This window comes from Schistocerca nitens, chromosome 1 (genome assembly GCF_023898315.1).
Source record: "Schistocerca nitens isolate TAMUIC-IGC-003100 chromosome 1, iqSchNite1.1, whole genome shotgun sequence".
Lineage (NCBI taxonomy): Eukaryota > Metazoa > Arthropoda > Insecta > Orthoptera > Acrididae > Schistocerca > Schistocerca nitens.
In genome coordinates this window covers 980,661,111-980,688,342 of record NC_064614.1, presented here as the reverse complement: position 1 = coordinate 980,688,342, position 27,232 = coordinate 980,661,111, and the positions used below count along the sequence as shown (strand labels likewise).

The following is a 27,232-nucleotide window of genomic DNA, read 5'->3' as shown; positions in this document are numbered from 1 at the left end:
AAATGCAGTAAATGAAGCAGGCAAAAAGGAATACAAACGTCTCAAAAATGAGATCGACAGGAAGTGCAAAATGGCTAAGCAGGGATGGCTAGAGGACAAATGTAAGGATGTAGAGGCTTGTCTCACTAGGGGTAAGATAGATACTGCCTACAGGAAAATTAAAGAGACCTTTGGAGAGAAGAGAACCACTTGTATGAATATCAAGAGCTCAGATGGAAACCCAGTTCTAAGCAAAGAAGGGAAGGTAGAAAGGTGGAAGGAGTATATAGAGGGTTTATACAAGGGAGATGTACTTGAGGACAATATTATGGAAATGGAAGAGGATGTAGATGAAGACGAAATGGGAGATAAGATACTGCGTGAAGAGTTTGACAGAGCACTGAAAGACCTGAGTCGAAACAAGGCCCCGGGAGTAGACAACATTCCACTAGAACTACTGATGGCCTCGGGAGAGCCAGTCATGACAAAACTCTACCATCTGGTGAGCACGATGTATGAGACAGGCGAAATACCCTCAGACTTCAAGAAGAATATAATAATTCCAATCCCAAAGAAAGCAGGTGTTGACAGATGTGAAAATTACCGAACTATCAGTTTAATAAGTCACAGCTGCAAAATACTAACGCGAATTCTTTACAGACGAATGGAAAAACTGGTAGAAGCTGACCTCGGGGAAGATCAGTTTGGATTCCGTAGGAATGTTGGAACACGTGAGGCAATACTGACCTTACGACTTATCTTGGAAGAAAGATTAAGAAAAGGCAAACCTACGTTTCTAGCATTTGTAGACTTAGAGAAAGCTTTTGACAATGTTGACTGGAATACTCTCTTTCAAATTCTGAAGGTGGCAGGGGTAAAATACAGGGAGCGAAAGGCTATTTACAATTTGTACAGAAACCAGATGGCAGTTGTAAGAGTCGAGGGACATGAAAGGGAAGCAGTGGTTGGGAAGGGAGTAAGACAGGGTTCTAGCCTCTCCCCGATGTTATTCAATCTGTATATTGAGCAAGCAGTAAAGGAAACAAAAGAAAAATTCGGAGTAGGTATTAAAATTCATGGAGAAGAAGTAAAAACTTTGAGGTTCGCCGATGACATTGTAATTCTGTCAGAGACAGCAAAGGACTTGGAAGAGCAGTTGAACGGAATGGACAGTGTCTTGAAAGGAGGATATAAGATGAACATCAACAAAAGCAAAACGAGGATAATGGAATGTAGTCAAATTAAATCGGGTGATGCTGAGGGAATTAGATTAGGAAATGAGACACTTAAAGTAGTAAAGGAGTTTTGCTATTTAGGGAGTAAAATAACCGATGATGGTCGAAGTAGAGAGGATATAAAATGTAGACTGGCAATGGCAAGGAAAGCATTTCTCAAGAAGAGAAATTTGTTAACATCGAGTATAGATTTAGGTGTCAGGAAGTCGTTTCTGAAAGTATTTGTATGGAGTGTAGCCATGTATGGAAGTGAGACATGGACGATAACTAGTTTGGACAAGAAGAGAATAGAAGCTTTCGAAATGTGGTGCTACAGAAGAATGCTGAAGATAAGGTGGGTAGATCACGTAACTTAATGAGGAGGTATTGAATAGGATTGGAGAGAAGAGAAGTTTGTGGCACAACTTGACTAGAAGAAGGGATCGGTTGGTAGGACATGTTTTGAGGCATCAAGGGATCACAAATTTAGCATTGGAGGGCAGCTTGGAGGGTAAAAATCGTAGAGGGAGACCAAGAGATCAATACACTAAGCAGATTCAGAAGGATGTAGGTTGCAGTAGGTACTGGGAGATGAAGAAGCTTGCACAGGATAGAGTAGCATGGAGAGCTGCATCAAACCAGTCTCAGGACTGAAGACCACAACAATAATCTTTGTAAATGACCTTCCATGGCTTTAGAGGACTGTTAAATTTTTTTAATGTTCATGAATGGTACAAGCATACTAACCAAGGGGGCAGACTGTCTTACCATGCACAGCCCAGGTGATAGATGAACAGGCAAGGAAGAGAGTACTATGGTTGTAGATTAATGGACAGAAATGGGAGAAACGAACTGGTGGGAATTGAACCTGGAAACCAATGATTGTGAAACAGTTATACTAACTGGATGACTGCAAGCTGTTCACGCAAATTGTATCTCAACAAAGATGTTATAAAGTGCACATGATGCTCAGTGGCTAAAATGTGACGGGTTTGTGACTGACATTGGTATGGAAGTATGGATTAAACATGTAGAGGTTTCTATAATCATAATATTCAGTACATTGAATAGCATTGTGTAGAATGTATCAAACAAAAAAAGCCTTTACATGACTGTGATAAAGTTCAAAAGCCAAAGAGTAAATAGCATTTTCAAAAAGTAATTATTGTTTCTTATTTCATGTTATATTCTTCAAACCAATAAATACGCTGTACTACACACTTTCTAAAATAGCCTATGTTCTTCCTCAGCATTCAAGCCATCTTCATACCAAATTTCTTCAAGATTGGTTCAGCAATTTAGTTGTGAAAGTGTAACAGACAGAGTTACTTTTGCATTTATAATGTTAGTATGTGTCGTAAATTATATAGTCTGAAGAACAGAGTTTTATTTATGAACTGTAGATTTTCTCAGCGTTACTTTGTAACTTCAACAAACTTCAAAGAGATTATATAAAAACAAGAATATGTCAAAAATAACAAGGAATAATATTTTACAGTAAACTCTAAAACATTTTTCCTTTTATCACAACATTTCTCCAAAAGGAAAAAAAATCAGTCAAAAAACAGTCAAACAAATAATGAGTTATGCTTGACTGCCTGCACACCAATCTCTGCATGCAGCAAATTAAAGCGAACTTGCTCAAGTGGCTTCATCAGAAGATCAGTCAACTTGTTCTTTCCATATATGTGTTGCAACATAATTTCATCATTTACAAATCTTTCACGGACATAAGTGTCAGATGTATTTGTTTTTTGACAATGATATTCGCATGGTGGTCCCCCCCCCCCCACCCCCACCCCTTTTTTAATGCACTGACATTGTCATTATAAAGTGTTAGAGGTTTTTTCAGCATTTCAACTAATTCACTTAACAAACAATGTAACCAAATTAATTCTTTGGCTCCTTCACTTGCAGAAATAATTTCTACCTCAGTTGTAGATGTAGCCACAGCTTTCTGCAAATGACTTGTACTTGATGTTGCCACAATACCAGTTGTTGAATGTCTTCCCCAGCTAAATCAGAATCTCATAAATTCTGAAATTTTCTTCTATATCATAGATAATATCTATAATTAAATGTACCTTTCAGATATTGAAATATGCATTTCACATGATTCCAGTCCTCACTGGTTGATTTTTCCATAGCTTGAGCAGATTTATTCACTGTTTTGTTTAGGAACAGTATATTTTCCCAGGATACAGCTTTACTTCATAACTTCAATGAATATGAAATATTACTCACCACAACAATATCAACAATTAGTTCTCGTAACAGACCAAAACACTTACTTCATACTTTAACCTTTTACTTACTTTTGATAATATTTTCATTTATTTTCTGCTCATCACCAGGTTTTGTTGGTAATTAAATCTCTGGATTGTAGCGCTGGTGCCTTCCAGTAGGAACATAACCGAATCATCTTTCCTTTCCTTGACCTGGACACATACAGTCCTATTTCCTCTTATATTAATCCTAACCAAAATCCAATGTGTATGTATATAACTACTCATCTTTTCTGCTGCTTCACAAGTAAACAATTGAACAACCTGTAACGGTTTTCTTCAGACTATGAATTTTAATTTATCTAGGAGAAAACTAAGTGAAAAAACTGCTTAAAATGTAAGCTACTGTGAAAAAAGTGTAATTTGAAAAAAGTGTAATTGGATAAATAAAAAAATCTACTCACCAAGCTGCCACTTACATTAATTATTGTTTTAAGAATGTAATATTTTACACCCTATGCTTCATCCTGTAAGTTTTAAAGAATAAAAACTTTTTAATTCACCTAACTGGGAAAGAATATAGTGTTGCATAATATTTTGCATTTTATATTGTGAGGGAAGCAGGCAGTATTAAAAGGTGAAGGGAATGTGTAAGTCACAACCAGGCATCTGGCATTGATAAATGATTAGAAGTAAAAATTTAAAAGGCTGTCATGCTAAGTGTCCGAATATGAAGCCTTAGTGCTCTGACATTGGCTGTTAAAAAAAGAAAAGTAGTAATTTGGAAGCTTTTTGACTGGAATGCTTGATTTTGCTAAAACTTCAACCTTTTTTTCCGAAAACAGTCTTTGCTTGTTTTCTTCTTTTCTTCTATTTAAGCTTTCAACGAATGCTTGTTTCTGTTGGGAAGCAGCACCATTTTCCATCATTGATTTAAGATGTTTCTCGGCATTATTTTTCTTTTCACAACTAGTTTGAGAAATACAATATCTGCAGAATATTAATTTCGATCTTTCATGGGCATTTATAGGTGTGCAATCCATAATTGGCAATGCTACAGACAGAGCTGACAAGATACTTAGCATAGAAGTAGAACTGAAAATAACTCTATTCGCACATTAGGGAGAAGACTTTCGGTAAGGCTAAAATGTGTTACCAGGTTTTGTTTTCTGATCGCACTATAGTACAGAGTTCAGAAACTATAAATTCCCAATACGCTGCGAGCATAAACAAACTGGAATTATGTCGACTAGAGGGTTGAGGAGCGGTGAGGGGAAATGAGCCCTCTTGCAGGGCAACGCATGTTCTATGTTTCTGAGAAATCAGAACTTGAAACATGGTTGTAGGAATCAATAATCCCTTTAAGTGTTTTGTGGGCATAATTGAACTCTGTGATGGACCAGGAATAGTTTCTTCACTCATTTCAAAATATGAGAATACACAATGAGCAACATACAATGCGAAGTATTTGTTAACAACTACCATGCAGTTGTCTGCTAATGTTGACAGTGATGTGAATAAGGTAGTTCAGGCCCAATCTCTAGCATTATCTGACATATCCACAGTTCAAAACACCTGCCACCTCTGAAACTACCATGTTAAAGTATCTGCATTATGCCAACTTTCTAACTTTAGCTAGCAGACACACACATGCTTTTTTTTTTTTATGCTAGATCCCACAGTTGTGACCACATACACAATGCTCGCACCATCCCCAATAATCAGCTACAAATGTGTGATCCCTTCATCACATGTGCTTTGCTAGGTCTTCGACTATCTATCAACATGCCCAATCATATATCCGCTCTACTGTAACTTTTGCAACTACCAACCAGCTGTCCTCCAGAATGAATGGCCGCTGTCAAAATGTGGCAAAGAACAAAGCTGACTATCTGCTGGCACAACAGTCTGCCAAGCAAAACATGGTAGAATTCAGTGACTGCTTCACAACTGTGCCATTTGGATCTTTTCCTCCAGCACCAGCTTTTTTTCACTACCCAGATGCAGTGGCTGCTTCATATCCATGGCATTTGGATCCTTGCCTCCAGCACCATCTCTTCTTTGTTATACAAATGGGAGTTATCCTTACCACAGACCCGGTAATCCTCCTGGCCTCAACCTCTACTAAACCCCTGCACCCACACCCTCTGCCTAACAGTTTTTCTTTCCTCTGCCCTGTCGCCCCATACCAGTTGACACCTCCACGCAGTCGTCATTCTGTGTTGCACCAACACGCAAGCTGTGGTGCCCTTATGTCCCATTCCTAGTCCATGCACTTGCCAGCCCTCTCTCTCTCTCGCGCATTCCTATCTTGCAAAAGCTGCTGCCACTGCATGAGTTGCTAGCTAGTCCCCAACCTCCCCTCCTCTGTCTCCCTCCATCTCCCTACTTCACCCAACACAAACCTGCAACTGTGGCAATGTAGGTGCGTGCGTGCGTGCGCGCACGCACATGCACAATTTGGCTGCTGGAAGGATTTGTACAAAAGTAGCAAAGTTTTCATTATTTTTTGTGAGCCCATTGGCACTCCATTCTTCTATTATTTGGTGTGTGTGTGTGTGTGTGTGTGTGTGTGTGTGTGTGTGTGTGTGTGTGTGTGTGGTCTTTTAATTTATTTAGATTAATAATTCATAATATTGCTCACCAAGAATAACATGGACAGCATTGCACCAGTTGGTAAGATTCAGTGTGATTTCTTGTGTTTCCTAACTATTTTCTTCAGAACTTTTTTTTACTTAAAATTTATCCCGATAACATACATTTACTGTTGTGATAGCTTAAATACAAAACGTGTAATTGTCAGGATAGATGCTTCTCACCATATAGTGGAGATGCTGAGTCTCAGATAGGCACAACAGAAAGACTGTCAGAAGTAAGCTTTTGACAAACGAGACCTTCATAAGAAATATACACACACACACACACACACACACACACACACACACGAAAAACCATAATCTGTGGCCACAGTTATTAAAATGTTCTGTTGATTTGATGTTGGCATTTCAGTATTACTTTTTTTTTCCAGAATAAAGAGCAAGACATACCGTACAGTGGGCCAGAGGATCTTGTCACAGAAATTGACCCAGATGCCCCCTTTCGGCAAAAGAAGAAACTGCACCCCCTTGATGAGGTTAGTATTTTGCTCACAATCCTGTTGGTACTTCGTTTCAGTTACTATAGTATTTGGATGCATTGGCAAATGAATTTTAGAATTAGCAAATGGTGTACCAGATTACCTGACTCATTAGTGTTATTTGAGTTCTTTTTTTTTTCTCCATGTTCTGTTGTATATATATTGAAATAACTGGACATTATGTGGAACATGTCTGTACGTTTGGAAATATGATACATTTTTCTGTGAAAATGTGCCTACATGTTGGTATTTTATGCAACAAAAAATGTTTTTCAATTTTTTAACTTAATGTACAGCAAAATTTGAGAAGCCTAGCCCAATCACATAACGAATTTGCATTCAGAAGTTGTTCTATGTAGGTGAAGTAGTTCTCAAGCAGGAATGATTTAGATTAGTTCTTAAAACTTTCATTATCTGCCAACAACTTTAATTCAGGTGGGAGGTGGTCAAATAAATTTATACTGTAGCTGCGTACTCTCTCTTTCTGCACAAGAGTGAGGTTAAGTTGTAGAATGTGGAGGCTACTTTTCTTCCTAAGGTTAAATTGACAAACACTACTGTTATTTACGTACTGCGCCCGATTCTTCAGAACAAACTTCATAAGAGACTAAACATGTAGTGAACCTGCTGTTAGTATGTCCAGCTTTCTAAACAGTTGTCTACATGAAGTTTGACAATGGATTCCAGACCTATTGCATGTTTCTGTGCAAAGAATACTTTGTGGCTGTGTGGGAATGCCTCAGTAAATTATTTTATATGATCTTGAGGAATGCAAGTATGCAAAGTAGTTGATATTCTAGTACTTTCGCCGGCTGCTGTGGCCGAGTGGTTCTAGGCACTTCAGTCCGGAACCATGTGACTGCTACAGTCGCAGGTTCGAATCCTGCCTTGGGCATGGTGGTGTGTGATGTCCTTAGGTTAGTTAGGTTTAAGTAATTCTAAGTTCTAGGGGACTGATGACCTCAGATGTTAAGTCACATAGTGCTCAGAGCCATTTGAACCATTTTTTCTAGTACTTTCATCATCAAAATTAGCAATTTCACACAAAGCAAATCTTGATAAAGTCCAACATTAGAAATGATCTTTAGTATGTTCTATACAAGAAAATTTCTGATCTACAATCAAACCCAGGAAAAATCAGTTCTGCATATGTCCTTTTTCTCATGCTGTACTGTTATTGAGAGGGTTCTGAAAATGTAGCCTCCGTTAGTGTCGGAATTAGTGTGTCTAATTTTGGCAAAATCCGCATTAATATTTTGTTCGTTTGCAGATGAATAGAAGTAAAAGTTTGAGAGTTTGTCATGCTACCTGTCTGAAGGCAAAGCCTTTGTGGATTGAAATAGACTGTTAAAGAAAGAAGAATAGTGATGATTGCTGAACTTCTTGACTGAAATGTTTGCTTTTCCAAAAATGACAACAGTTTTTTTTTTTTTTTTTTCTAAAATGGCCTTTGTTTTCTTTCTTCTGGTGCTATTTAAGTTTCAAACAAGTGAATGTTTATGTCGATAACGAGTAGCATTTTTTAGCTAGTTAACAGAGTGCTTCTCTGATTTAAAGTGTTTCTTGGCGTTATTTTTCATTTCCAACCCACTTTGATAATTACAAAATCAGTAGAACAATTATTTTGACCTATCATGGCCACGCTTAGCTGCATAACCAATACTTGTTAATGCTACAGACAGAACTGACAAAGTACTTAGTGTAGAACTGGGAAGAGACTTTCACCGAGGTCGAAATACGTTGCCAAGTTTTGTTTCCCAGTCGCTATAGTGCAGAGTGCACACACTACTAACTGGCGGACTGGCGGTTGCAAGCATAAACAAGGAAGTTTCATATCAGCGCACACTCCGCTGCAGAGTGAAAATCTCATTCTGGAAACATCCCCCAGGCTGTGGCTAAGCCATGTCTCCGCATTATCCTTTCTTTCAGGAGTGCTAGTTCTGCAAGGTTCGCAGGAGAGCTTCTGTAAAGTTTGGAAGGTAGGAGACGAGGTACTGGCAGAAGTAAAGCTGTGAGTACCGGGCGTGAGTCGTGCTTCGGTAGCTCAGTTGGTAGAGCACTTGCCCGCGAAAGGCAAAGGTCCCGAGTTCGAGTCTCGGTCGGGCACACAGTTTTAATCTGCCAGGAAGTTTCATATCAGCGCACACTCCGCTGCAGAGTGAAAATCTCATTCTGGAAACATCCCCCAGGCTGTGGCTAAGCCATGTCTCCGCATTATCCTTTCTTTCAGGAGTGCTAGTTCTGCAAGGTTCGCAGGAGAGCTTCTGTAAAGTTTGGAAGGTAGGAGACGAGGTACTGGCAGAAGTAAAGCTGTGAGTACCGGGCGTGAGTCGTGCTTCGGTAGCTCAGTTGGTAGAGCACTTGCCCGCGAAAGGCAAAGGTCCCGAGTTCGAGTCTCGGTCGGGCACACAGTTTTAATCTGCCAGGAAGTTTCATATCAGCGCACTCTCCGCTGCAGAGTGAAAATCTCATTCTGGAAACATCCCCCAGGCTGTGGCTAAGCCATGTCTCCGCATTATCCTTTCTTTCAGGAGTGCTAGTTCTGCAAGGTTCGCAGGAGAGCTTCTGTAAAGTTTGGAAGGTAGGAGACGAGGTACTGGCAGAAGTAAAGCTGTGAGTACCGGGCGTGAGTCGTGCTTCGGTAGCTCAGTTGGTAGAGCACTTGCCCGCGAAAGGCAAAGGTCCCGAGTTCGAGTCTCGGTCGGGCACACAGTTTTAATCTGCCAGGAAGTTTCATATCAGCGCACACTCCGCTGCAGAGTGAAAATCTCATTCTGGAAACATCCCCCAGGCTGTGGCTAAGCCATGTCTCCGCATTATCCTTTCTTTCAGGAGTGCTAGTTCTGCAAGGTTCGCAGGAGAGCTTCTGTAAAGTTTGGAAGGTAGGAGACGAGGTACTGGCAGAAGTAAAGCTGTGAGTACCGGGCGTGAGTCGTGCTTCGGTAGCTCAGTTGGTAGAGCACTTGCCCGCGAAAGGCAAAGGTCCCGAGTTCGAGTCTCGGTCGGGCACACAGTTTTAATCTGCCAGGAAGTTTCATATCAGCGCACTCTCCGCTGCAGAGTGAAAATCTCATTCTGGAAACATCCCCCAGGCTGTGGCTAAGCCATGTCTCCGCATTATCCTTTCTTTCAGGAGTGCTAGTTCTGCAAGGTTCGCAGGAGAGCTTCTGTAAAGTTTGGAAGGTAGGAGACGAGGTACTGGCAGAAGTAAAGCTGTGAGTACCGGGCGTGAGTCGTGCTTCGGTAGCTCAGTTGGTAGAGCACTTGCCCGCGAAAGGCAAAGGTCCCGAGTTCGAGTCTCGGTCGGGCACACAGTTTTAATCTGCCAGGAAGTTTCATATCAGCGCACACTCCGCTGCAGAGTGAAAATCTCATTCTGGAAACATCCCCCAGGCTGTGGCTAAGCCATGTCTCCGCATTATCCTTTCTTTCAGGAGTGCTAGTTCTGCAAGGTTCGCAGGAGAGCTTCTGTAAAGTTTGGAAGGTAGGAGACGAGGTACTGGCAGAAGTAAAGCTGTGAGTACCGGGCGTGAGTCGTGCTTCGGTAGCTCAGTTGGTAGAGCACTTGCCCGCGAAAGGCAAAGGTCCCGAGTTCGAGTCTCGGTCGGGCACACAGTTTTAATCTGCCAGGAAGTTTCATATCAGCGCACACTCCGCTGCAGAGTGAAAATCTCATTCTGGAAACATCCCCCAGGCTGTGGCTAAGCCATGTCTCCGCATTATCCTTTCTTTCAGGAGTGCTAGTTCTGCAAGGTTCGCAGGAGAGCTTCTGTAAAGTTTGGAAGGTAGGAGACGAGGTACTGGCAGAAGTAAAGCTGTGAGTACCGGGCGTGAGTCGTGCTTCGGTAGCTCAGTTGGTAGAGCACTTGCCCGCGAAAGGCAAAGGTCCCGAGTTCGAGTCTCGGTCGAGCACACAGTTTTAATCTGCCAGGAAGTTTCATAAACAAAATAGAATTGTCAGCCAGAGAAAAGTGGGGTGCTGTTTGCACCTACATACATACTCCACAAGCCACTATGCACGACAAGTGGTACCTTGTACTGCTACTAGCTGTTTCCTTTCCTGTCCCACTTGCAAATGGAGTGAGGAAAAATGAGTGTTTATATGACCCCATATGAGCCCTAATATCTCTTTATCTTCATGGTCCTTACCTGAGATGTATGTTGGTGGCAGTAGAATCGGTCTTCAGTCAGTGGCAAATCCTGATTCTGTAAAGTTCCTCAGTGTTGCATAAAAAGAATATTGTATTCTCTCCAGGCATTCTCATTGGAGTTCACAGAGCGTTTCCATAATACTGTATGTTGATTGAATCTACTGCTAACAAATCCAGCAGCAAGCCTCTGAATTGTTTTAATGTCATCCTTTAATCAAAAAAGGTGGAGATTACAAACACTCAAGCAATACTCAAGAACGGGTTGCACGAATGTTCTGTAGGCGGGCTCCTCCACAAGTGAGTTACACCTACCCAAATTTTTCCCAGTAAACTGAAGTCAATCATTTGCCGTTCCTACTGCCAAGCTGACGTGCTCATTCCATTTCTTATCATTTTGCAACATTATGCCTACAAATTTAATTAACGCGAGTGTCCTGTAGCACACCACTAATACGATAGTAGAACGTTACACACATGTGGAGGAACTGAAATTTACAGCACATGAATACCCTAAAATGCCCCTTCTGCTTATGTTTGCAGGAAATGCATTTCAAAATGTCTGATGTCCCTGTACTACATGGCTATATCTTCTATTGCATGGATGAGCTGACTGAGGAAAGGGTCAAGGGAGGGATCATTGTGTTTGTCAGTAATGCACACCACTCCTCTGCTCTCCCTCTGGCTAAGGACTTGCAAGCAGTTGTCGTCGAAATTCATGTGTGTCAGAAGATCACTATTTGCTCATTGTATCTACCTCCATAACATGCAATAGATTCTGAGGCTCTCACGGGTCTTATAGAACAATTGTCCAACTATTTCTCCTGCTGGGAGACTTTAATGCCAATCGTGTCTTGTGGGGCTCGATCTCTACTTGCCCTTAGTCGGATTTTGGAGAGCCTCACGATGTTTTATGAGCTGTGCATCCTCAAGTCAGGTACTCCCACTCATTTTTGTACTGCTAATCCATCAACCATTCCACTTGTTCTACAAAAGTATGAGACGCTGTCAGGAGCCTTTCTGGTAAATACAGTTGCTTACCAATAGCAGCAGTGCTGAAACAGTGATGTCTCCAAACAATGCCCGGAGACATCTTTCAGACATTGGTAGAGCATTTTGGAGCAGCTGCTACCTATGCTAGCAAAGATCCAGCTTTTTTCTGCTACTGTGTGACTTTAGAGAGGAGCAAGTTAGAATTCAGACTGCACAATTGAGTCTTACAACTGCTCTTTCTCCATGTGGGTCTTGCAACTGCCCTTTCTCCCTATGGGAACTGGAATTGGTGCTGTCTGAGATTTGTGATGCTGTACTCAGTCATGACCAAATCTGCTGCTGGGTGCTTCTATGTTTTCCAGCAGTGTTAAAGGAAATCCTCCTCGAATTTTTTAGTTTTATATGGCAAACAGGGAATTTTCCCAACTCATAGAGAGGCAATTCTGATACCTCTCCTCAAACCAGGAAAGGACCACATATGTCCCAGTAGTTACCAGAGCATTGCCTTAATGAGCTTTGTTGGAAAGATCCTGGAATGAATGGTTAACCATTGTCTGATCTCGTTGTTAAAGATCAGGCAACTCATTAGCCTCTCTCAGTGTAGATTCCAGAGATTGCAGTCTACTGTCAACAACCTGACCCCAACTGGAGGCGTCTGTCCAGCAGGCTTTCCTACATGAACATCACTGTTTAGGTATGTTATTTGACATCAGTAATGTGTCTGACATTACTTGGAGACACAGTATACTTACGCAACTGCATCAGTGGGGCTTTTGTGGCTACCTTCCCATCTTCATACAGTCTTTCCTGTCTGAGCAGTTCTTTAGGACATGAGTTGGTGACACACTGTCAGCTTGCTTTGAGCAGGAGAATGATGTCCCTCAGGAGAGTGTTTTAAATGTTAGTCCCTTTGCTGTAGACATCAACAATACCACATACACAGTAGGGAGTCCTGCACAGTGCTCTTTATTTGTGGACAATTTTGCCGTTTTCTGTTCCTCCTCAAGTGTCGCAACAGCGACCAGCCCCCCCCCCCCCCCCCCCCCCTAGGGGGCCCACAACTCTTTTGTGGATACGTGCGTAGCGAGCACGGGACCCCGAGCTAATGTGGCCCTCCTTCCTTTCCGTGCTGCATACCTTCCTTTTCCGCATCCTTCCCCAACCCCCATCTTTGCCCCCCTCCCCCCCCCTCCGCCTCTTTCCTTCCCTTTCTCCCCTCTGGGAGTATGTTTTGTGCCTACGTCTGGAGACGGACGCTCGAAAACGTAACACACTCTTTGTTTTCTCTGCTTGCAAGTCTTCGTCCTTCCTTTATCCTTCTCTTTTCCTTACCTCTTCTCTTCACCCTTTTCTCCGCTGCAGCATTTGAGACCTCTCTTCTTCCCTTTCCCTTTCTTTGTCTTTCCCTTTCTCTTTTTTCCTCCCTGTGCGTGTCTGAAGGCCGACCCACGCATTTCCATGCATAGCCGGTGACGGGGTAACGCGTACTTCCCTGCCCCGGGTAGACAGGTAGGACACGTACGTACCCCCTGGTAACGGCCAGGCCCAGGGAGGGGTGATTACCCGAGCTGATACCTTCCAAAAGTGCCGATTGGTCCCTCCGTATGTTTGTCGGGAGGTGTGACCTGAGGTGTAATCAATCACCTAAGGCGGGAGTGCCCTCAGAGAGGGCCCCCACAAGGGAGGAGCGCGCCATTGGAGACGCCGGTAATCATGGGGGATACTTCCACAATGGTTTCCTTATCTTCTACTATGTCTGCTCACAAGTGTAAGTTCAATGAGTCTCAGCCACAGACAGTTCTTCCATCGTTGCCACAGTTCCTTGTTGTTTCTCAGTCTGACGAAGGTCATGACTTCTCCGCGGTCAACCCTTTCATTATTCAGAAAGGTGTCGACGCAATTGCAGGTCCTGTAAAGTCTTGTTCCAGATTACGAAATGGCACCTTGTTGTTAGAAACAGTTAGTGCCCTCCAGGCACAAAAATTGCTGCGTACTTCACTGCTACACACCTTCCCTGTCCGGGTGGAAGTGCACCGCACTCTAAATTCCTCACGTGGGGTCGTTTATACATGCTCCCTCGACGGATTGTCCGATGAGGAAATTCAACACTACCTGTCTGACCAGGGCGTAACGGCTGTTCATAGAGTCATGAAAAGGGTTGACACGAACATCGTTCCAACCCGTACTGTCTTCTTGACATTTGACAGACTTCAACTCCCATCGAACATCAAAGCGGGCTGTTAGATAATTTCCGTTCGCCCTTACATCCCAAACCCTACGCGTTGCTATCGGTGTCAGCGTTTCAATCATACCAGCCAGTCCTGTTCCAATCTGGCCAAATGTGTTACTTGTGGCAAGGATGCCCATGAGGGTGCTTGTCCACCTCCATCCCCTCGTCGCATCAACTGTATGGGTGACCATGCTGCTTCCTCTAGAGATTGCCCCCTTTTTTAAAGACGAAAACCTCATCCAGGAAATCAGAGTGAAGGAAAAGGTGTCGACCTTTGCTGCTCGAAAATTATTCGCCAATCAAAAGCCCACTGTGCCTCAGACAGGTAAATACAGCACTGTCCTTGCCTCTCCTCAGCCAACAAAGGAGGCTTCCACGCAGACTTGTGATCTCACCTTTAGTGCCACAGTCGTCAGATTGGCCAGCGCAAAGATCGCCCGTTCAACCTCCCCACTTTCGCCTGCTCACTCTAGGGCTCACCCTTCATCGGGTTCTGCTAAATCTCGAGCCCAAAAGTCAGACACCCGGACTTCCAAAAAAGAGCCTACTCGTGAAGATTTTTTATTTACCCCAAATTCACAACGATCAGTTCCTCCTTCATCTAAACATCCTGTTTCCAAGAAGGCTAATGAGAAACCCAGTCCCTCTCCTTCTCCGCCACGGTGTCCCGTCTACAGCACCACCTGGCGGTAGCCGCCCTCGGCCATCTTCTGTGTCGCCGAGGCACACTGCTGGCAGCCGATCAACCAGCCGATCGCTGGTGGCAGGAGCTGCTCCTGAACAACGTATGGATCAGGATCTTCTGCCTTCGGCTGACTGCCGTTCCACGCTGTCAGTCGCAAGCTCTGAGCTGTTCTTAAGTTGAGGGCAACCTTGCTCACATTTTTCCATTTTCTGTCCACCCTATGTCCATTATCCATTGGAATATACGTGGCATTCGAGCCAATCGGGATGAATTGTTGATCCTCTTATGATCCTACTCGCCGGTCATCTTCCGTCTTCATGAAACAAAGCTGCGTTCTCACGACCGCTTTGTTTCCCCCATTTTCAGTCAGTCCGATTTGATCTCCCCTCTGTTGAAGGCACTCCAGCACAATGAGGACTCATGATTCTTCTCCATGATACTCTCCATTATCACCCAATCCCCTTAAACACTTCCTTCCAAGCTGTCGTGGTCCGTCTTTCCCTTTCTGGATACACCTTCTCTCTTTGTACTGTATACATTCCATCGTCCACACCAACGGCACGAGCCGATCTCCTTCATCTTCTTGGTTAGCTTCCACCCCCCTATTTGCTGGTTGGGGACTTCAATGCCCACCACCCGCTTTGGGGATCTCCACATCCTTGTCCGCCTGGCTCACTATTGATAGACGTCTTCCACCAAGCGGATCTTGTTTGCCTCAACACTGGGGACCCTACAGTTTTGTCTGCCTCCACCACAAATTTCTCTCATTTGGACCTTTTGGTCGGTACTGTTCCGCTAGCTCGGCGCTTCGAATGGTTCGCCCTTGGTGATACACACTCGAGTGACCACTTTACACGTGTCCTTAGATTGCAGCCATATATGCGCCCGCGACACTGGAAGTTTTCCCAAGCCGATTGGACACTTTTTTCGTCTCTAGCGACATTCGATGACCGTTGCTTTCCTAGCGTGGACGATGAGGTCACTCATATTACAGACGTTATTCTTACAGCTGCGGAATGTTCAATACTTCGCACCTCCGAATTGCCCCGGCATCCCCCAGTTCCTTGGTGGAACGAGGCATGCCGTGACGCAGTATGTGAGCGGCGGCTTGCTCTTCGCGTTTTCAGACACCATCCTACATTGGGCAACTGTATCCGCTATAAGCAGTTCCGTGCGCGATGCCATCACGTTATCCGTGATAGCAAGAAGGCAAGCTGGGACTTCTTTACTAGCTCATTTAACACCTTCACTCCCTCCTTGGAAGTTTGGAGTCAGATTCGACGGTTATCTGGCGCGCCTAGTTTCTCCCCAGTCTCTGGGCTCACTGTCACGCATGACACATTAGTGGACCCTGTCGCAATTTCTAACTCATTGGGTCAACACTTTGCTGAGATTTCGACCTCTTCAAATTACCCGCCCGCATTTCTCCCGAAGAAACGTGCAGCGGAAGTGCGACCTCTTGCTTTCTCCTCACACAATCGCGAAAGCTGTAATACTGTTTTCTCCATGCAGGAACTCCAACATGCACTCTCTTCTTCTCGCTCCTCCGCCCCAGGACCTGATGGTATCCACATCCAAATGTTGCTGCATTTACCTCCTTCGCCTTTATAATCGAGTTTGGACCGACAGTACTTTTCCCAGACGATGGCGGGAAGCTATCGTCATTCCTGTTCCGAAACCTGGAAAGGACAAACATCTCCCCTCTAGCTATCGCCCCATTTCTCTCAAGAGTAGTGTATGTAAGGTTTTGGAGCATATGGTGAATTGCCGTTTAGCTTGGTGGCTGGAGTCTCGCAGTCTTTTAACACCTGCCCAATGCGGTTTCCGAAAGCATTGTTCTGCAGTTGACCATCTTGTTGCTCTCTCCACTTATATCACGAACAATTTCCTCCAGAAACACCAAACAGTAGCAGTATTTTTTGATCTGGAGAGAGCATACGATTCCTGTTGGAGGACAGGCATCCTCCGCACGCTGTTCTCTTGGGGCTTTCAAGGTCGGCTGCTCCTTTTTCTTCGCGAATTTATGGCAGAGCGCGCATTTAGAGTGCGGGTGAACACTACTCTCTCCCGTACTTTCTCCCAAGAAAACGGGGTACCCCAGGGCTCTGTGCTAAGTGTTGTACTGTTTGCCATTGCCATCAATCCAATTATGGATTGTCTCCTTCCTGATGTCTCGGGCTCCCTCTTTGTGGACGATTTTGCGATCTACTACAGCTCTCAACGGACCAGCCTTCTTGAACGACGTCTTCAAGGATGTCTCGATCGCCTCCACTCTTGGAGCATCGGAACCGGCTTCCGTTTCTCTCCCAGTAAGACCATTTGTGTTAATTTTTGGCGACGTAAGGAGTTTCTTCCGCCCTCCTTACATCTGGGTCCTGTCAACCTTCCGTTTTCAGACGTCGCTAAATTCTTGGGTCTTGTGTTTGACAGAAAACTGTCCTGGTCCTGCCACGTTTCCTATCTTTCGGCTCGCTGTCTGCGATCTCTTAACACCCTCTGTGTCCTGAATGGTACCTCCTGGGGAGCGGACCGAGTGGTCCTTCTCCGCCTCTATCGCGCCTTAGTGCGCTCGAAGTTGGACTATGGAAGCGTAGTTTACTCCTCCGCTCGGCCGTCTATTATTCGGCGTCTCGACTCTATCCACCACCGTGGATTACGTTTAGTGTCTGGAGCTTTTTACACCAGCCCTGTGGAAAGCCTTTATGCTGAGACTGCTGAACCTCCGCTGTCCAATCGGCGAGCTGCCCTTCTGAGTCGTTATGCTAGCCATCTGTCTTCCATGCTGGTATCTGTGGAAATGAGGCGGCCAAGGCTGCCGTCTCTCTTCTTCGGCCAGCTATTCGCACGATTCCCTTCGCCGATCTACGGAGTGTTTTATGTCGTCGTGTTGTTCTTTTATGGCACGCACATTGGTCAACACTTCCCAATAATAAATTGGGGGACGTGAAAGCTCTTCCCTGTGCTTGGACTTCTTCCTCCCGAACGCGTCATCAGGAGGAGGTAATTTTAACTAGACTCCGGACAGGGCACTGTCTTTTTACCCATCGACATCTTATAAGTGGCGACCCTCCCCCACTCTGTCCCCACTGCTCTCAGCTGTGGACGGTAATACATGTTTTACTTGAGTGCCCCTGTTTTACTCCGTTACGTGCCCGTCTACAACTGTCGCCATATATATATCTTCCACTTTAGCAGATGACACGCGCTCAGCCGATCGCATTCTCGAGTTTATTAGTGCGAGTGAGATGACGTCAGTCATTCGAAGCTCTTTTTGGGGACAACCAACCCCCTTCTATAGTAGTTTTTTAAGCTTTCCTTCTGTTTTTAGTTTCCCCAATTTTTTGAGTTTCGTTCCCATTGCTGCTGGTTTTCAGTTTCGTTTTACTGAAAGTAAAATACATAATGTGGCAATAAAGGACTACAAACTAGCTAGTTACTTCTGCAGATCTAAATATAAGGGTGGTGGCGTTTGTATATATATTAAAACAGATACTCTATCAAAGAATGTAAACAGTGAAGCTGCTACATTTCCCATAGCTAGAGAAAAAGACTTTGAAGTTACTGGTATAGTGGCAGAGGATTTTAGAGTGTTTTGTGTGTACAGGTCACCATGTGGCAATATTAGCATCTTTCTAAAAAAAGTTGCTAGCTTATTGAGAATGAATATGAAGAGAAATCTTATTATATGTGGAGACTTAAACATTGACATGGGAAAAGACACAAAAATAAGACAGGATTTTGAAGAATTGTTAATACAGCATAACATGAAAGTGACAATAACTGCACCAACAAGAGTGACTTCACAAAGTGAGACAATTATTGACAACATAATTACTAATATGTGTAACTATGAGTCACATGTAGTTCAGACAGAAATATCTGATCATCATGGACAACTAATCAGCTTTTGCAGAAGTAATGACACAGTATCAGAACCAAAACAAACAACCAAAGAAATTAGGATCATCAGTGAACAAAATATCAACATTTTTAGAACAATGTTAAGTAAGGAAACCTGGAATGAAACCCTACAGGCCCAGAGTCTAAATGAAAAATATGATGCATTTATTTCAACAATTAAGTACCATTTTAATGTAGCATTTCCCAAAGTAAAGAGACAAGAAAGGCATCAAGATCAAACACAGTGGATTACGAGTGAAATACTAGAACAGCGAAGGAAGCTTCAGGACGTGAGACGGATGGGCGAAGCTGAAAACTATAAAATGTTAAAAAAGAAGTATAGAAAAATAATAAGGGAAGCGAAAGCAAGAGCAATTTACACCACTATAGTGAACTCAAAAAACAAGGCAAAGGCAGCTTGGAATGCAATCAATGCTGAAAGAAAGGAAAAAGATGGGTCAATCAAAGAAGAAGGTATTAGGTCAATTAAAGTAGACAACACAGTGGTCACAGATGGTATGGAAATAGCAAACATACTGAATAATAACTATATCAGTGTAGTAGAAAACCTAAAATAGGAAAGAAACAGTCAAAAACAGAAGGGTATTAAGGTACCAAAAAGATCATGCAGTACTATGTTCTTAAGACCAGTCACGGAAGATGAATTGCGGAAAACTATACAGAAACTGAAGTCCAAGAAATCAGCTGGTGATGATGAAACATCAAATCATGTAATAAAGCTGGTATGTGAGGAGATAATAACACCACTGCTGAACATAGCAAACTGTTCTTTCAGAGATGCAATTTTTCCAGAAAAACTGAAGGTAACGAAGGTAGTGCCAGTGTACAAGAAAGGGTGTAAGGATGATCCCAACAACTACAGACCAGTTTCACTGATATCAGGTTTCTCAAAAATCCTAGAAATGCTTATGTATACCAGATTAGTTAACTATTTGGACAAACATATCATTCTCATGACCTCACAACATGGTTTCAGAAAGGGTAAATCTCCAGAATCAGCAATTGTCAGTTTAACAGAATACATTTTACAGTCCTTAGATGAGAAAAAGGTTGTCTCTGCAATGTTTCTGGATCTTTCAAAGGCATTTGACACCATTGACCATGAAATGCTGATACAAAAATTAAGCAACTATGGCATTCGGGGGCAACCAGGTGACTGGATAAAATCATACTTGTGCAACCGCAAGCAGTATGTATCATTAGGAAACTCGCACCAATCAGAAACCAAATCCATCAAATATGGAGTGCCGCAGGGTTCGGTAATGGGACCATTGTTATTTAATGTATTTGTTAATGATATAGGTGTTGAGGAGGAAGAAAAGAAAATATTGTATGCTGATGACATGACAATACTAAATAGTGACCAAAATATGGAACAGCTTGAGAGAAGAGCATACATATCTGCAAATGTCACAGCTCAATGGCTGTTGGAAAATGAACTGGTTATAAATCTAAAAAAGACTATGTATGCAGTGTTTAAAAACAAGGAAAAGGCTGTAGACATGGATTTAGAGGTTGATGGAACAAGGCTGGAAGAAGTAGAATCTGCTAGTTTCTTAGGTATTCTTGTGGATAATGAACTGAAATGGAAAAAACATTTTAATAATGTATGTAAGAAACTGAGCTCTGTCATATTCTTAATGATGCAGCTATCACAGTATTCAGACAAGAACCCTCTGTGTACAGTGTATCATGGACTTTTCGAACCATACTTACAGTATGGAGTGACTCTTGTGGGGAAACTCAAACAAACAAGAGACAAAACGAGTGTTCACATTACAAAAAAAGCAATTAGGACCATTTTCAGAGGAAAGACCTCTGAAACATGCAGAAACTGTTTCAAGAATTTAGGTATCTTAGCTTTTTCATCGTTGTATACATACAAAAGAATAATGTACATCACAAAAGGTAGTGAGGACTGGATTACAAATGCTAGTGTACACACCCACAATACAAGAAAGAAGAATGAAGTACGGAGCATACCCCACCGACTGGCAATGCTAGAAAAAGGACCCCAGTACTCTGGTATCAGACTACTAAGAAGTCTGCCCAAAACCCTGCAAGATAGTGTACTTCACAATGACTTTACAAAGAAACTTAAAGACTATCTCATTGAAAAAGAGTTTTACAGTGTTGCAGAATACTTATGCCATTAAATTTGTATATATTGTTACTCATTATCAGTGATGTAAAAATGTAAGCTAAAGGTGTAGAAAAATAAGTGATAAAGAATTTTAATACTTTGACATGTCCTATATTACACGTACATTTACTGTACACATTGTAATCTTACAGGATCAAATAAAATTCAATTCAATTTTTTTTAGCTTTTCCTAAGTCACAGCTAATGACCGTAGCAGTTTTGCGCCCTAAAAAAAAAAAAGAGAGAGAGAGAAGAAAAAAAAAAGCGACCAGTCAATTGCAATTTACGTTACAGAGGTTTGAGGAGTGTGCTGCAAAGATGGGTTTCCAGCTTTCAATATATGTGTGTGTGTGTGTGTGTGTGTGTGTGTGTTTTTCATTTTAATCATTCCCATTGTATTTTTAATTTATGTGAATTGTGAATGAGGGACACTGTTCTACATTTTAAAGACTGAGAAGCTTGAAAGCCAGAATCCAGAAGGCATTGAATATCATAAAGATCCTTAGCCATTTGTCTTGGGGAGGAGATACGGCACATTTGCTCCAGTTTTATAAGGCTTTTGTGCATTCACGGCTATACTGTGGACGCACAATGTGTAGAGTCTTCTTATCTGAAGATTGACACTATCCACCATGAGAGGATTAGGCTGGCCACAGGTGCTTACAGGACCAGCCACATATCGAGTCTCTGTGCCGAGCCTAGGGGATTGCCACTCAACATACAGCAGCAGCTACTCATGGTGCATCAGACAAGCAAGTTCTTTGCAGCTCCAACTTCACATTTCTACCATACTATTGCTTGTCCACCTCGGGAACGCCTTTTCTCCAATCGTTCCCATGCAACGACACCATTTGGGATCTGCGTGCAGTGTGTGCAGGAGCCCCTTGGTGTAGAGCACATACAACCCCAAACGTAGGTTTTTAACCACCTGCCACCATCTGCAGAGTCCAGAGTAATTTTAGATTTGGTGCAGCACAGAAGAAATTGCAATCCTGCATATTTTTTTAATACATTATTTTATGAGATTTTAGCTGAGCACCACAACTCTGCAGTTTCTTTGTGCATGAGTTGAAGCAGGGTGGCCCTTTGGTTGCTCTGTTGTTTTCCCTGACCCTGTCCTCTAGGGCCAACTGCCTTGATACTTTAGTGTCTTGAACACAGAATTATATGCAGTCTCGCAGGCAATGGACCAGATGAAATGTGCTTAAAATGATAAATTCCTTGTCCAGGTTCTGTGTGCCATTCATTCTACATAGCTTGTACCCAGCACATAAAGTAATCAGGAATTTTACCCGACTTTTGTAGCTTATGCTGAAAGTGACATGATTAGCTAGATTTGTAATCAGTGCTGTTATAATTCAGAATCACCTTTTTTTTAATTATTGCACATAAGTACTCCACAAATTTTCAAATATTTGACAGACTTTGTGATGTTTGCCTGCTTTATTTCTTCATTGATAATCGTCAAGTGTCAATGTACTGTATTGTTATACTGGCTGAAAAATGGGGGTTGGAATGTCAACGCTGACTACTGTAAATGATGTAACCGACAGTTGCACAATTGCTTATCACAGTTCTTTACTTTCACTGTTCACAACCGCCCAGTTTCACACAATTATGTGGCCAGTTCACTATTGGTAAATGTTGATAAGTCTCATTAATAGGTTGCAGGCAACATCAGCATACTGCTACTTGTTTACTGTTGAACATCTGTGAGCAGTAAAAACTTAACCACACAGTTCAAAGTTCTTGCAGAATAATACGGTACGTGTGACACTATTTTTTTCAAATGATTAAACAGACATTGTCAATAATTGTCCTAACACATGACCTTTTTGTGTTACACTTATTCCACTGTTACGTTAATCCATTGTTGTTAATCTAACCAATACATGTTTCACTTCTGAAAATCGGCTGTGGACTGATTGTTCTCGGGATCAAATATCGATCCTTTATATATCCTCACAATAACAGACACTGAAACTTGACATTGTTCAATGTTTAAGTTAAAGAAATTACAATTAAAACATAACTCATTCAATTAACTGAATATGTTGAAAAATTCCTTCTTTTTAACAGTTCCATACACCACAAACGTTAGGCCGAATTATTTGTTTAATTAAGGAAATTAACAGATATTGTTGTACAAACAATACTTTTGATAAACCTGGTATTTATTTCGGAATTAATTAACAACTGTCTTTGCTAATACGTTTTTGAATAGAGCCAAATAGATACTTAAGAATCCTAATAGTTCCTCTTCTAAATGTTTATAATTAGTACAGAATTTATATTTGTTTATAAGTCAATGACAGAATCTAGGTCTCAAAACAATTACTCATTTCACCCTATAATGATCTCTAGTAAAAGATAACAACTAGGAATGGTCAACATAAATTAGGAAATTAATTACATACACAAAACTAAGCACAAAATTAGACCTGGTGCTGTATTCCTCAAGTCTGAGGGTCGACCTTTCTCTTTTATGGAAATGCTGATTATACTGATGCATGTTAATGGTAATTATACAAAAATGAAAATTAAATGTATTTAAGGAGCCAGATGGCAAAACAAAAGAGGAAGTAAAGAGATCCCAGCTTGTTTCATCACAACTTACAGCTTTCTTTTTGTTAGCACATTAAATTCACTTGTAGAGAAGATTCAAAGTCGTGAACTGTAAATTTAGTACTTACTTTCACACTTTGTTAATATATTTTCCATCCTTCTTTTTATCCATGCTTTGGACCGAAACTGGCAAAGTCTATATATATTCAAAGTTTTTTTCTGATAGCATTGTTGTATTTATCCTGTGCTGCGATTAGTAATTTGTGTTTGTGTGGCAATTTTCAAAGCAGGGTACGACTCACAGTGGTACCTTGCAAGTTTTATATTCGTACCTGCTTTCTTGGTGCTCTTTCTATTTCCAGCAAACAATGCATCTAGTGTTGCCATACTTTTCTTGGAATGCTCACTTGTTATAATGATTGGAAAATGCCTTCCCACAAACCTTAGAGGGTTATCATCAGAACACCTTCCCCTGTCAGCTTTTCTATGCTCTGATGCATACATTTCCATATGTTTCTTTACCAGCAACAGATGAAACTTTGCTATCAACATTTTATGATGTTTTAGTGACCTGTGTAGAAAATGAGTATTTAAAACACACAGATCGAGAATATGAAGGAAGAACTTTTTATACTACTTCATTGTATTCCATATACATCTGACAGGGCGAAGCAGCATATCAGAAAGGTCAGCTGCTCCCATATTAAAGTTATAAACTACAATGCTTTGTGGTTTCTTAATTTTCTCTCCAGTATTTCTGTCAGTCTTTCCTGTGTCAACCCTTTCTGTGGTGTTATATGTGGTCAACATCCACACTTCCCTTTTGTCACATCACTTTATAGCAAGCATTATTTTATTGCACATAAATAGAATATCTCCTCGTTTCAGTTTCTTCTGAAGTTTTGGCATGTTGTGTCTGTCCTTACGGATAGTACCACATGTGTTCGTCCCGTCACTGTGAAGCCAGGAAAATAAGTGTGGGCTTGAATACCAATTATCAAGGTAGCGGGCATGCCCATGTTCTAAGAAGGGCTTTATACTGTAGCCACTACATTGCCGCTGTTCCTAATTTTGAATAATCTGTCTCCTCCAGTATACAACTTCTCATAAGCAATAGAAAGCAGGCTCTTGACATAAGTTCATTAAAAACTGGAGTATTTAGAACACCACCTCTGTTCCAGTATTTGCTAATTTTCAGTATTTTCATGTGAGGCATCAGAAGACAAACAGCTATGAAACAGTATATGTCTTCATATCCAGTATCTTTCAGCTTTGGTGTTCGAGAACACACTGGTTGTGGAGTATTCTCCTTGGAGAATAAATAAAACCAATTTATTTTGTCAGCTATATGTTTCATTAGTTATTCTTTACAGAAGAACATGACAACTGATAGAATCCTTGACTGCTTCCATGTTTGACACATATCTCCTGATAGTGTGTCATCAAATACGTGATTAACTGGCTGAAAATCATTTTCTTTCCGGTAAAATTTGTTGCTAAGATGTCGTTTCTTTATAGGCGTTTCACTATCACTTTATGATGCTTCAGATTCAGAACAACTAATATCTCTTGTTGAAAGATGAGACTGCATTGACACCACTGCCAATGTGGACGATTTATGACTACAGCTTTCAGATTCTGTGGAAGAGCTATCACTTGTCAAAATCAAGCAGTTCATCCTCACTGTCACTCCTCGTAGGAATCTCCATGACTTCTTCCTCAGTGCAACCACATCATCTTGTCATTTTCTTTGTAAAATACAGGACACAAATAACACTGACATAAATTCCGATGACCAGTGAACTGGAGTGCGAAGTCTAGACTCACAACAGACAAAGAATTGGATGACAAGCTAGTGAACATAACTGCGAAAGGCTACTGAGACATCGGATGGGAAGTCCGCTGTGTGACTTACATCACCACCAGCACTCGGGTAGTGTGCATCTATATGTCCACACCAAAGTGGTGACCAAACCAAAAGTTCTACTGTCACCTCCGTAAACATGTTAGTTTTCAAATCAGGCGTCACAGGATGCGGGCTGTGATGTTGTCCATGCGTCTGGGTAAGATTACTCATTAACATGGTCCATCAGGAGATAGAAGTGGTCGAAAACGATTGAAGGGTAGCGGTTGTAAGGGCAGAGGAAAAAAAAGTGCCAAGGCAAGAGCCAAGGGAAAAAAACCTCTGCGACAGTAGGATGGGTAGTAAGGGCAGCAGCGGCTTGCTATCTGCGACAGTGCATGCAATGTGTGGTTGTGTTAGTTCGAGGTATTGTGCATCGTTACCTTTGTCGTTGTTGGAGCTTGTTGCGGCGCTTGCTACAGATGTTGCGTCCCTGTAACAGTTCAAGGTTGTTGTAGATTAGTGGGCGATCGGTCATAGATCGGCTCACAGACGGTGTAGGGGGTGTGTGTGGCTGGTTTGCGTGCTGTGTACAGTACGGTTTCCCTGCGGTTGCCTGTTTTTCGGCTGATCGCACATCTGGGTTTCCAGTAATAACTGTGTTGCCGGGGCTCGCCAGTACTGTCGTGTTAGCGTTCTATGGACCATAGATGTTTAGTTCCTAGCCAGGTAATGTCTTTGGTCTGTTATGCTTCCATATATGGTTGTGGTCGTAGTTACCCAGAGAAAGGATAAACAGGTTGCGCGAGTGTCTCGTGTTATTGTACAGTCGTGTGGAGAGTTTTTGGAATACCTGCAAGATAGTATCTAGCCGGTATTCCCGGTGAAGGTCCGCGATGCGTGTGTAGCGCGGAGCGTTGCTTATGATTTTGAGTACTTTGTTCTGTATGAGCTGCAGACGGCGCAGGCCAGTTGGCGCAGCGTATCCCCAGACGGGCTGCGTATGTCATCAGGGGTCTAATAAGTGTCATGTACATGGACCTAGACACCCTCCTGTTCAGTGTGCTACGCCTGTCAAGCATAGGTTAGAGTTGTTTGAGCCTCGCGTTAGCTTTGTTGGTCACGTGTTGAATGTGGTCCCCCCAGAGTAGTTTCCTGTCCAGCTAGACACCGAGGTATTTGACCTTCTCGCGGAAACGTATTGGGCGTGTGTGTAGTGTTATTGGGTTGCAGTGCTGATGTTTGCGCAGTAGCTTCAGTCTTCTAGTGAACAGAACGGCCTCGCACTTGTCGACGTTTACTCTAACACGCCATTTCACCTGCCAAGGCTCCGCCGTTCTGAGTGCAGCCTGTAGTCATGAATTAATGTTAGACGGCTTCCAATCTTGCGCAAGGATGGCAGTGTCATCCGCGTAGATTGCTACCGTCGTGTTACGTGTAGCTGGGAGGTCGTTAATGTAGAGGTCAAACAGTAAGGGCCCTAGGTTACTTCCTTGCGGTACTCCTGCCTGTATACCATGTCGTGTCGATTGTTTGCCCTGCACGTTGGGGAATCCTGCGTCGCTAAGTTTGCGTATTAGGCCGTTGTGCCATGGATGATCGAAAGCCTTTTCGATGTCCAGGAACACCGCCCCAGTTGCCTTGTTTGTGTTGTATCCGTGTGTTATGTATTTAACGACGCGGAGGAGTTGTTGTGTTGTTGAGTGGTGATTCCTGAAACCGAATTGCTCCGGTCTCAGGGTGTCGTTTGTGATGCAGTGCCTGGTGAGTCGTTTTAATATTACCTTCTCAACGATCTTGCTGAGCGCGCTCATCAGACTGATGGGTCGGTAATTTTGTGGGAGGGAGTGGTCTTTCCCCGGCTTCCTGAACATCAGGACCTTGGCCGTCTTCCAAAAGGCGGGGAAGTGTTGGTGCTTGAGTATGGCATTCGTGATGTGTGTTAGGTAGTCTACAGCTTTGTCCGTGAACTCCTGGAGGACACGGTTTTGAGTGCCATCGTGACCAGGGGCCTTCCTAGCGGTGGTATGCATGATGGCCCATTTGACTTCTGCTATACTAGCTTGTCGGATGTTGTTGCGCGCTGGTTGGGCCAAGATGCGTGTGACCTCCTGGTCTGTAGCAAGTGTGAACGCTGGGTCTGAGGGATC

General features: G+C 42.6%; 1 protein-coding gene across 1 annotated transcript in view; it reads left to right on the top strand.

The window, feature by feature from the left end:
• The window catches only part of LOC126195148 (nuclear pore complex protein Nup107), a 236,670-nt gene that overhangs the window by 146,556 nt on the left and 62,882 nt on the right, over positions 1-27,232 (top strand). The window contains exon 6 of the mRNA XM_049933656.1: positions 6,447-6,551. Coding sequence (XP_049789613.1) covers positions 6,447-6,551 — 105 coding nt within the window. The remainder of the gene's footprint in view (positions 1-6,446; positions 6,552-27,232) is intronic.